This window comes from Aulostomus chinensis, chromosome 19, assembly GCF_037954235.1.
Source record: "Aulostomus chinensis isolate RoL2024-O1b breed Wild chromosome 19, RoL_Achi_v1.0, whole genome shotgun sequence".
Lineage (NCBI taxonomy): Eukaryota > Metazoa > Chordata > Actinopteri > Syngnathiformes > Aulostomidae > Aulostomus > Aulostomus chinensis.
This window is the reverse complement of record NC_141338.1, coordinates 2,766,382-2,777,941: the sequence shown is the minus strand read 5'-3', so window position 1 is coordinate 2,777,941 and position 11,560 is coordinate 2,766,382. Positions and strand designations below refer to the sequence as shown.

The following is an 11,560-nucleotide window of genomic DNA, read 5'->3' as shown; positions in this document are numbered from 1 at the left end:
GATGCTTTTTGCTTCCCAGTATCTCCTCCCAAGGACCTGAATGTTGACAAGGTCACCTCGGACACAGTGGACCTGTCCTGGAACAATGACATGCTGGTGACTGAGTACCTTGTGGCGTATGTGCCCACCAGTCCGGGTGGTCTCCACCGGGAGTTTACCGTGCCTGGCGACAAAACAGCTGCAACCGTCAAAGAGCTGGAACCAGGCATTGAATATCAGATCAACGTTTACGCCATTCTTAGCAACAAGAGGAGCGTCCCTGTCACTGCAAGGGTGGCCACAGGTACCACACGGTGGTCTCCGTGCCAGAGTACTTTAACAAAAAGATTAACAAACATGTTGGGCAAAAGAAATGATTGTTTGCTAATATCCCTCCAGCTCTTCCACAGCCAGAGGGTGTAAGATTCAAATTAGTGCAAGAGACGTCAGTCGATGTCATGTGGGACCAGCTGGACATCCCCTTTGATGGCTGGGAGATCTTTTTCCGCAACACGGTCAGTCATTGCCTCTTTTGAAGGGTTGCCCAGGTTTTTTTATTAACCACCCGGAAAACCAGAGAGGTGATCATCCATTGGAAGTCTCCTAAAAAAGATGGAATTATTTAAGTGCTAACCAGTAAAATTGCTTTGACATATGAAAACCTCATTGAGGCAAGTAAGGCAAGTCTGGATGTCATATATTGCGGGTAAATCTGCTGCTGAAAAACCAAGCCAGGAAGTCTTTGAAAAGAAATTACTGTCCTGGCTGAAGGGTCTCCAGACCTTTTGGGATTTTTGCATCTATGGCAGTTTGCACCTGTTATTGAATATATTGTCCCTTTCCTGAATTTTGTGTACATTTTTACTTCATTGCACAGACAGCTGTCCTCTCCCGGGATCGTCTGCTCTTTAAATTGGCAGCTATTCAAACTTGGATGTGTGATCAGAGCTCAATTTCTTGCTGGAAGCATTGTTCCATTCTTTCTTTTCCCCAATCAATCAGAAGTTTCATAATTGCCAAACATACCATTTCCATTTATCATCTGTATTCCATACTGATTAGACTGATTTGGTTTGGATTTAAAGAGCACCGAGTCCCAGAGTGACTCCAGAGAGGGGAGAATATTTTGTGGCCTCAAGATATAACTGGTTCCCTCAATCTAATTAATAACCAGCCACATTATATACCCAGCTGGAAATGTTTTTTCCCTTAAAAATGTTTTGAGAATAGTATTTGCATTGTTGTGATGATATATTCGTGGCAAGTTTGAATGTGTTACTAGAACATTCTCCCTAAGCATAGAGTAAAGTTCGAAAAAAATGTTTGTGAAGGCAACACAATGTCCCCAAAACGTCCTTGGATTGTTGTAGATTAAACGGTTTGACTTAACTTGTGAGACTATTAAGGACTGACATGAATACTGACGAGCTCCATGTGAGTAATGAATGCCTCTGACCCTCTGTAAGCTGATCCCGCGTGATTTTTCTTTCTTATTTTTTGCAGAAAGAAGAAAACGGAAAAGTTGTGAGCACCCTTCCGGCCTCTGAAAACCATTTCGTACAGTCAGGCCTCGGACCAGGTCAGGAGTACGAGGTCTCCATCCGCATCATCAAGAACAACACCAGAGGACCCTCGGTGTCCACAAAAATCACAACCAGTGAGTTTTTAGACTTAAGTTCCAGTCGGAGACGATCACGGGTCACCGGGCAGCTACGATGAGACACGGGAAACCTTGACTTCACTTCAGCACAGTGTAAAAGAAACACTATGATGTCACAATAGCACGAAGCTTCAGTGAGTTTTTAGAGGTACAACAGGAACCCCCAGCTGATTCCCCGTAGTAACATCCTCAGATTTAACATGAAAAGTAATAGCTCAGGCAAACTGGCCCTCAGCCAAGCATGACCACTTGTTTTCTCTCCGTCACTAAATCATCTCAGCTCTTGCGCTCGGCTCACTGAAACCTTTATTGCAGCGTTACTCCATACGTTACGTTCTGAATCGCGTCCAGATGCTTAAGCAATCGATACGGCCCGCCAGGCTATACGAATGTCCCTGTGCATGGAAAAGTAATTCCTTTTACAGGTCCGTTGATGGACTCCCGGAGTATTGCACCATTTAATTTCTGAGGTCATTTATTAGCTGTGCCAAGAAGGTTAAGTGTTCACCCACATCTGTCTGTCTGTTTGGATGTCAGCAGGATTACGCAAAAACTACTGCACCGGTTTCAGCGATGGAGGAGAGGTTGAACACTGGCCAAGAAAGATTACACACAGTTTGGAGCAGACCGGAAGCATGAATCGAACATGAATTCCTTAAATCATGTTGACATTGCTAGAATAGTTGGCATCACGTCCAGAGTGGGAGAAAGTGTTACATTGTTCTCAAACATGTAACTTGTTCTCACAGTGACAATTTTTACTCTTTACCGGCATCGCAGCCTTTTACCGACATTGAAAACCATACGGACGATTTCCATTCGATTTGTTTGAGGGGTGTAGGATGGGCCAAGGAAGAATCCATCCTATACATTTAGGAAGAGATAAGTTGTAGCGCCACCTTGTGACAGCAAGTAAATGACCTTTTTTGAGTTTCATGCTTTTGATAAGAGTCCCGGTCTGAAGTCCTCTGCAGTACAAGCAGAGTTGAAGCCAGAGTCTTAGCGCCACGGGGGACGTGTGTGGGATCCGTCTAATCTGTGCATGGCACGAATTCTTACACGCTGAACTCCAACACTGATGCGTCAAGCAGTACAGAAATGTACAGTGTGTAGTCTGTGGTTAATTTTATGCATTTCTGAAAGAGCGTTACCTCGACCTACAGGAGTGTCCTGCAGGTTTTGCGCGTTCTATTCAGCATGTAGCTCTACATAAACAATGAATGACAGAAGTGGTGTTAAATCTTTCGTACCAACTCTGTCTTGATTCAGCAAAGATTAATGATGTTTACTGGAACTCATCATTAATGCACATTTGCTGATATTTTTTACTCCGAATTGTGTAGCCAATGTGTTGCTGAGGAGGAAACATTGGCACTTTTTGTCTCCCCCTTCTGGCAGCATGAGTAATTACAAAAAGCTCAATGCTGTTGACAAGTGCACTTGCATGCCCAGAGGCATTACTCCTGGAGTGATTTCTTCAAACCTTCCCAAGAAAACAAGGAATAAAGGGGGAAAAGCGTCCAAACACTCCCCCAGTCCCTTCTCTTTTTTCAGCGCTTTCCAGCGAGGAAAAGCAATCTAGATTATTATCTGTGTTTGTTCACATCATTAATCTGTCTGTTTCGTACAGTAATCCCTTCTCTGAATGCCAAGGTGTGTTTTTATCACAAGCATCCATACCAAAAACTTACCTCAGGCACTTTGTTGGTTTTTCCGCTTATAGCAAAAACAGCCAAGCTCTGGCAATCCAATTATTGCTGGTTGACATAAAATGCATCACTACCGGTGCACCAGCGTGGGAACGAGCAACCAAACAGCAGATTTTAAAACACTTTACACTGCTAAATACTGCGAGATTTATCAGGTGATAACTTGTGAACTTTTTTTCCAAGGTCTAGAATGTTGTAGGGTTGAGTTACATGTGAAAGTCGGATATTAAAAGGTGGGTGCCTTTCTCTGCAGGGTTATACAGAAGCTCCGCGCCCATGGTCTCCTGAGCTGGTGGAGGGGTGTAGAACAGGCCAAGGATGAACCCATTACATTTGGGCAGATTTTTGTGGATGTCCTCCTCCTGCTGGGTCATTGGATCCATCTCAAATTTCGGTCAGACACATATTGATAATGTGACGATGTGTCACAGTGTTACCGCGTTGAGGCAGACAATTTTGACATTTTACAACAGAGGACAAAACAATAAAATCAGGTCTTTAATTACCAAGTCAACAACTTTTGATGAGAATCCTGACCTGGAGGCAAGCTGAATTTAAACCAAGACACCACCTCGTTGTTACGGGAAGGAAGCCTGATGGAACACACCACTGGTCTTCATTTGATGCACAGCAACATCATATACTGTAAGCACGCCAACTATGGGATGCAGGAAGTGGTATTCACACCACACTGCAGCATTAGTTTGCTCTGTCATACAAAATCCAGGCATGGTCAGGTCTGACTTCCTCCTGGCTCTAAAGGAACAACCAAACCCTGGGACATTCGCAAGGTCTCACTTGTCGCTGCTTGCAGCCTTAATTAAGGCCTGAGCACCAAAGCTCCAGGGGTTGTAAGTTAGCCTCTCTTATTGTTATATGATACACATGTTGTGTGACGACCATCTCCGGGAGGTGAATGGAATATTTCTGATGCGTCTCTTCTTACCCTCAACCTCCTACTGACTCATCTTCACCACTCTCCTCCCCCACCTGAATTCCTACTCCAGAGATTGACGGCCCCCGACAGTTGCAGGTAAAAGATGTGACCGACTCCTCGGCTCTGGTCAGCTGGGCTCAGCCGGTGGTGCCGACGGACAGAATCACCATGTTGTACGGGCCCAGCTCCGACCCTTCAGGTGAAACCAGTGTAGAGATCTTCCCTCCAGACAAACAGCACAGCATCGCCAACCTGAGGCCGGACACTGAGTACAAGGTGTCCCTGGTCTCCAGGAGCGGAGACGCAGGCAGTGACCCAGTCATCACCACCTTCACTACAGGTCGGTTTGTTATTGCAGTAGGTGCATTTTATATTTTCACGCATTTAAGAAACAAACAAACTACACAGCGTTTTTTTTTTAAACCTGTGTTCTGTAGTAGGTCCTGGGCGAGGAAACAAATCAGAAAGTCCAAAAATACTGAAAGACACAATAACACAAGGATGATTTTGTTCCTTTCATTTGACTTGTTAACAGTACACTAAAATACATGGTGGAAATAACACCACTACCTTATTTTTTTGGAAACAAAGCTACAGTAGAACCACGCACTAAATGGTGTTGAGTGAAAAATTAAATCTCAAAGTGTCTGTCCAGCTCTTACGTTCTTGAGCCACTAGTATTTCATCTTCTTTGTGTATTTATGAGTAAAATGCTGGTATTTTTTCATGACTGCAGCTCTGGATGCCCCTAAGGACTTCCAGGCTGTGTCCCAGACCGACAACAGCATCACTCTGGAGTGGAGTAACACCCAGACGGATGTTGGCAGCTATCGAGTGAAATACAGCCCTCTATCTGGAGCCGCTCACGGTGAGGAGCTGTTCCCGCGAGGACCAGGTGACACCACCAGGGCTACCATCACTGGTAAGTGTTGTTTATCACAACAGCACAACTTCCAGACATCTGTAAGCAACTTGTCCCCCTGTCTCTGTACGGCAGGACTAAAGCCAGGCACCGAGTACGGGATCGGCGTGACTGCCTTGAAGAATGAGAGGGAGAGTCTCCCTGCTACTGTGAACGCGGCGACGGGTGAGACACACGGCAGAGCAGCTGTCCAAACACACTCCCTTCACCTTCACAACTCTTCATAAATACACAGACAGGTTACGCTCATAGAAGCTGGGTTGGGAGATGAAAGTAACGCTTTTAAAAGTGATTTATAGAAATGAATCAAGACTAAACATTTCTGCACAAGTTCCAGTTTATTTTCCTGACAGTGTGGGACGCAGTGGCTGAAGTCCGCCATATTTATCCCTCATATTCAATTCCTTGCCAAAAGACTTCCCATAATTCTCATTAAGCTAATTGATGCCAAGTAAATATTTCCCTTATAGTAATCATAAAGTACTTCCAAATTTGAGCGAACCAAATTACGGTAATCCCTTTTTGACATTGATAGAGTTCTCCTCACGAGTCCTGGGGATTCTTTGACACTCAACATAATTTATGCACAGCTTTTAAAATCCAGAACAGCAGCAACTGACTCGAAACGTCCCAAAAGTATCAGTGCAGCAGTGTTAAAAGCACTATTGCAAGGAAAAATGCTGCTTGAAAAGCCTAATTGTCTAAAATATGTAAATCTTTGCGGCAAAATGTAGTTGAATGCAGTAAACTGATACCTCACCCCAAAATAATGTGATGATTTGTTTACCAGTGACTCATTGTTAGATGCCTTGAATTCATAAAGAAGGTTTTTTTTCCCTGCTGTTTGACATCTCAATGAGCTCACGATTGACAAACTGACAAAACCTCCAAGTGGTTGTCCAGTCCAACCCTCATCCTCCTCATCCAGCTACGCTACTTGAGGAAATCAAGTCCAGGCCGAGGGTGTGACCCCGTGCTGGTGTCCCGCCAGGACTCCACTACCCGGAAGTTAAGCTTCACACCATGTAAACAGTGCATCCATGTATCTGGCAGCAGGGCCCTAATTATTCCATTATTTTAGATCATGTTCCCGTAAGGTCTATCTTTAGAGAGAACACTTCTGGGAACACAAAAACAGCTTCCTGCTGGAACACTGCATGATGATATTCTCAGAACCTAAAAATTCTTTGCTGTGTTTCCTCCACTTTATCCTTGTCTCTTTGCCGGGTTCACGCCTCTCCCGGTAGACATTGACCCTCCCAGAACGTTTGAGCAAACCAAGTCCACGCACACCTCCATGAACTTGAGGTGGAGGAAACCTCGGGCCAAGGTCACAGGCTACAGGCTGGTGTACGTCTCCAGAGACGGGCAGGTGCAGGAGGTGGAGCTCCCCGCCACAGCCACCAACCATATCTTACGTAACCTGACTCCTGGAATGAGCTACACCGTCAGCTTGACTGCAGAGAGGGGTAACAAGAAGAGCACACCTGTGACTCTGACGGGATCCACAGGTGGGTGGAGAGTGTGAATCAAGCTGTAATGATTTGCCTCCTTCCCAAAGGAGTGTATGATTGTTTACTTTTCTTCATCATCGGTTTGTTGGTATTCAGCTGGTTTATTTTTAAATGACTGCACAGCAAAACAAAACCTTGGATTTACAGCGTGTTCATGTAGCTGGGAAGTCGGAACACTCCCTCTCAGAGATAGACAGAGCCTCTTTAGAGTGATGAGGTGAGGCCTGCAGGGATGAGGTGTAGCCGTTGGCCTAGTCAGCATTGCCGTGGTTCCTCTTGATCAAATGCGATATTCGAGCATAGATGTTTAGGAGACCTGCACATTTCCTTTGGCCAGATAATCTTGACAAATGAACGACACGTGAGTGATTTTTGAGGGGTAATTGTAATCGTTAGAAGTCCAAAGCTAACGTTAGCCTCTGCAAAAACTAGACAGCACACGCATGACTTCCTCCCATGTGTTGTGACTTCAAAGGCTGGAACTTTCCCATTTCCCAGTCGCTCATGAACACGCTATCAGCATCTCGCTTACCTAGAACATGAACAGCTCCTGACACCCACACGACGCTGTCTTGATTTGTGCCTCTTTGTGTTTCTTGTAGCGTCTTTCACATTTTATTTATCTGACTCAGACGGCGGTGAGCCAGCGACCCCTACAGGCTCACTGGACAATGTCGTTAGCTTCGCGTATTTAGACTCCTCTGAGTCGCAGCTCTCTGTGAGCGAGCCCAAGGAGGAGACTGGAGCGCTGACTATCTCGGGCATCACGACCGATGGATTTGACCTCTCGTGGAAGCTAGAGGCTCACGGCCTCTTTGATAGTTTTGCAGTAGAATATGCAGAGATTCCGCATTTGTCAGACGTGAGAGAGATCCAGCTTCCCGGGAATGCCACTGGTTTTAGAATCCAAGGCTTGAATGCATCAACAGAATATCAGTTAACACTTAATGGAATAACCAGTAGCCAAAGATCTGCGCTGCTGGACGCTGTTGCAGTCACAGGTATAAGCTTCTTTTATGGAATGGATATTCCGTGGAAATGGTGGTCCTTCTCTCTAGAGGTCGGGTGGCGGCTCAGCTCAGCAGTGTCATGATTTGCATGCTGGAATGTTACTCATTGAGTTCGCTGAGCCATTTCAATCACAATCAGCTGCATGACTTTTGGCATGATGGAGTAGGACGGTGTTGTCTCGCTTATTTGACCCATAGAGTCCATAAAAGATGAACAGAGCTCACAGGTCTGAAACTGGCTGTTTACACACACACACACACACACACACACACACACACACACACACACACACACACACACACACACTAAAGAAGCCAAGATGGCCGAACCCAAGGATTCAAACAGGACACTGGGTGACTCATGGGCTTCGTCCACTTCTTCGAGACAGTCTATGATTTGAACTCCTTCGAAGGCTTCAGTTTTGTAACAGAATGTGCAGATCAGAACAAATCCAGAGTTTGCTGTCATGGCAACAATGAACTCCCTCAGCCATTAATAGCTTCCTGTAAAAGAATGGCTGCCCTGATGTCGTCCTGCATGTTCATTTGTCAGAGCCGCTCTCTTGTTCCCCGAAAGCCTGCGCAACTAATTTCATCGTCCTCAGTCTCATGTGCTCAGTTAAATGAGGCTGCAGGAGCAAATGGCACCATGTCACTCTCAGCGACAGACAAATGATTTCATTTTTTGCAGTACAGCAGGCACAACACGGCTGTGCATGGCTTCACCATTCATTTGAAGCTGCTGTGTACTTCCGCTCCTGTGGGCTACACACAGCCTTCAAAAATTAATGGCACTGACGCAAATGCCATTAATTTCTTTGCTGTTCTGCATGAACCAGTCAGAAGAGGCTTGGTGATGGAACACAAAACAAAGATGACGAGTCCGGTTTTGTGACGATGATGAAAACCTCATGGAAATTTGTCAGATGAGTTTCTATGGAAGCGTATTACCGTCACCTAAGAGAGAATAAATGTCCTTGTTTTTCCTGAATTAATAAGTTTCTGCCATGTTTTTTTAACAAGATAAAGCAAAATCTCAAGAGAAGCTTCTTATTCATGCTTGAGAGGGGGTTTTTTTGTAAAAAAAAAAAAAAAAAAAAATCTTCCATGTTTTGTAATCCACTTTTATTTTGAAAAATTGGGAGCTACTCTTATTTTTGAGTCATGGTTTGTCAGTTTTTCATAGACACGTCAGATGGAAAGCTTATTGTTGTTTACAATAAAGTATTTTTATGAAAAATGTATCTTGTTAGTCTCAAAAAGGGGAAAAAATATAATGTTTTCCTTAAATATTATCTAATTCAGAGAACAGGGAATTATTGTCTCAGGTGAAAGTGATATACTTTGGTGAATTATTATTTAACGCAAATTCTGGGGGGGGGGGGGGGGGGGGTTCCGCCACGCCTTGTTTTAACTCCATTTTTTCTTCACAGGATTTTATAACTCCTCATCTGAGGCAGACCAAATGCATTCTTTAACCTTCTTTTATTCACTGTAGCACCCAAGCCTACCTCGGCACGTACCCAGAAAATCAAAGACGCCCCATCACCCCCTCAGTCCGCCGGGGACAGTGGTGCAGTACCAGCCACAGGTTCTTTCCGTCCTCAGAACACTGAGGCTCCGTCCTCCTCTGATACCACAGCGATGAGCTCCGAGCCCAAGAGCTCGAGCCTGGAAGTACCGGGGAACCTCACAGTCACAAATATCTCTTCCACTAGCGTAAGCCTGGCTTGGTCGGCACCAGGCGAGGCGTATGGTAGCTTTTTGGTAGAGCTCAATGCTCCATCAGGAGTGTCACGTGTGACCGCGCTACCAGGAAGTGTGAGTGAAGCTGAAATAGAGGGTTTGTCCCCCTCGACGCACTATGATATTATGTTGCGAGGGCTGGTGGAGGGGAAGAACTCTTTGCTTCTCAAAGGTTTTGCTACGACAGGTACATGGAGCATCATCACTACCTACCATGCGCTAAATATTCAAGGCTGGCTGCACTGTGTTGTTTGTTTCCACAGCTGGAAGATGCTTTCTTTTAATAGTTTTGCTTCATGTTTCCAGAGTATTTGGGCTGACAACTTTTTTTTTTCTTTTCTTTTTTTTTTGCTGTTGAGGCCGTAACATTTCGAGAAAGTGAATATTTTGAGAATGAAGTTTCCTCGATTACTGCGTCACGATCAAACCACGTCACTGGTTGTGTGGATGCTGAAAATAATTGACCCATATCTGTTTCGTATTTGTTTGTTTTTTAATGTGGTACATAAAACCAATCTGAAGCTCCTTGAAAATGGCAGATGCAGTCCAAGGCTCAACAAAAGGCTCGATAACGTATCAACGGTAGCCACGATTTCTCATGTAAATTGTTAATAACCTTGAAAAATAAGCAGTAAAACTCTGCTTTTAATCTTAAATTATAAATACTTTGTTTTCTTTCATAACTGTAAATGAGTCAATATCAACTGTTTTGCTCATTTGCATACAATTTCATATAAAAATAAACCTTAGTCTATTCTACAGTGACATTGTGATAAGTTTCTGAGTCCAGTCGGTGAAACTGAATTGTTGTTTAGTTCTGGTCTGAGGTTCAATATTATGGGTTTTCTAACAGGATGAAACATTGAAATAATACCACTTTTGTTCTCAAAGTATTCATGTTTCTCTCTTAAATTTGTACATGATTTTGAAAAGTTCTAAATATTTATGCTTTTTTGTCCCTCCAAATTTTCAAAATTTTAAAATTCAAAATTGTTCTCGATGTTGAAATATATATGCATATATATATTTCAACATCGAGAACAATTTATATATATATATATATATATATATATATATATATATATATAGTTTTTAAATCTTTGGCCCAAATGCTCTGTTGTGCTTACTGCGATGATGCTTTGAAGTTTTGCACCACGAATGTTGTGACCCATCTTGCCATCCAGTTGACCCCCGCTTTGATCTGTCTATCTAGCGGAGCCGAAGCCCACGGTCGTGAACCTCACTATTTCTGACAATACGTGGGACGGCTTCACGGCGTCCTGGAGCGCCGTGGGCGGCGAGTTTGACAGTTTTGTCATAGAGGTAACAAACTTGGAGAATATGGCAGAGAGCAAGAACCTCACCTTGTCCGGGGACGCGTTCAGCCTGGGCATCTCCGGGCTGAACCCCAACACCAGCTACATGGTTGGGCTGTATGGGGTGCAACAGGGCGAGGTTCTAGAGCCCCTGTACACTGAAGCCATCACAGGTACCTGCTGCTGAGAATTCCTGCGTTCTCTCTTTTCCTTTATTTGGTTTTGATTGATAATCACAGTGGAACATTTAAGCTCAGTGCATGAAACGAGAACCCAATCACGTCTCTTCAACACCACCCCCCCCCCCGGCCTCCATCTTAACCAACATGTCATTACCATTCTTACCCTCCAGCCACTGTTTCTGTCTAGCTGAGAGAGGGCAGGGTGATGGGCTCCCGTGCCGCATCACTGAGCCGAGCAAACGCCCCTCAAATCTTCCCTCCTCACTCCACCCCCGACTGCACCCTCCATCCCAGTTACCAAAATGCATGAAGCCCCTCCCTCTACCATCCCCTGCATCGTGGTGCGGTTTGACGCTGATGTGCTGCAATGATCGCAAAAGCAAACCAATAACCTTCACCCCTCCCGCCTGTCACCCAGTGACAGCGTGACCATCTCATCTCATCCCATCATTCAGTGTGTAATTGATTAACCTTGACGGATCATTTGCCTCTGGATGTGGTAGCAACTGCAGTTTGCTTGAGTGACACTGAGGTAGTTGAGTGTTGTCGCCGAATGTAAATACCCCCGTCTCCCTCTGAACTGCT

At 44.6% G+C, this 11,560-nt stretch overlaps 1 protein-coding gene across 4 annotated transcripts in view; it reads left to right on the top strand.

Annotated features, from left to right (window-relative positions):
• LOC147243660 (tenascin-like) overlaps nucleotides 1-11,560 on the top strand; it is a 59,665-nt gene that overhangs the window by 36,485 nt on the left and 11,620 nt on the right. For 3 of the 4 annotated variants that reach the window (XM_086186435.1, XM_086186432.1, XM_086186434.1), the window contains exons 6-12: nucleotides 20-283; nucleotides 379-494; nucleotides 1,483-1,636; nucleotides 4,356-4,625; nucleotides 5,022-5,207; nucleotides 5,283-5,372; nucleotides 6,455-6,718. In XM_086186435.1, coding sequence (XP_086042561.1) covers nucleotides 20-283; nucleotides 379-494; nucleotides 1,483-1,636; nucleotides 4,356-4,625; nucleotides 5,022-5,207; nucleotides 5,283-5,372; nucleotides 6,455-6,718 — 1,344 coding nt within the window. Of the gene's footprint in view, nucleotides 1-19; nucleotides 284-378; nucleotides 495-1,482; nucleotides 1,637-4,355; nucleotides 4,626-5,021; nucleotides 5,208-5,282; nucleotides 5,373-6,454; nucleotides 6,730-10,701; nucleotides 10,967-11,560 lie in introns of all 4 variants that reach the window. The other variant, XM_086186436.1, reaches the window with a different exon arrangement.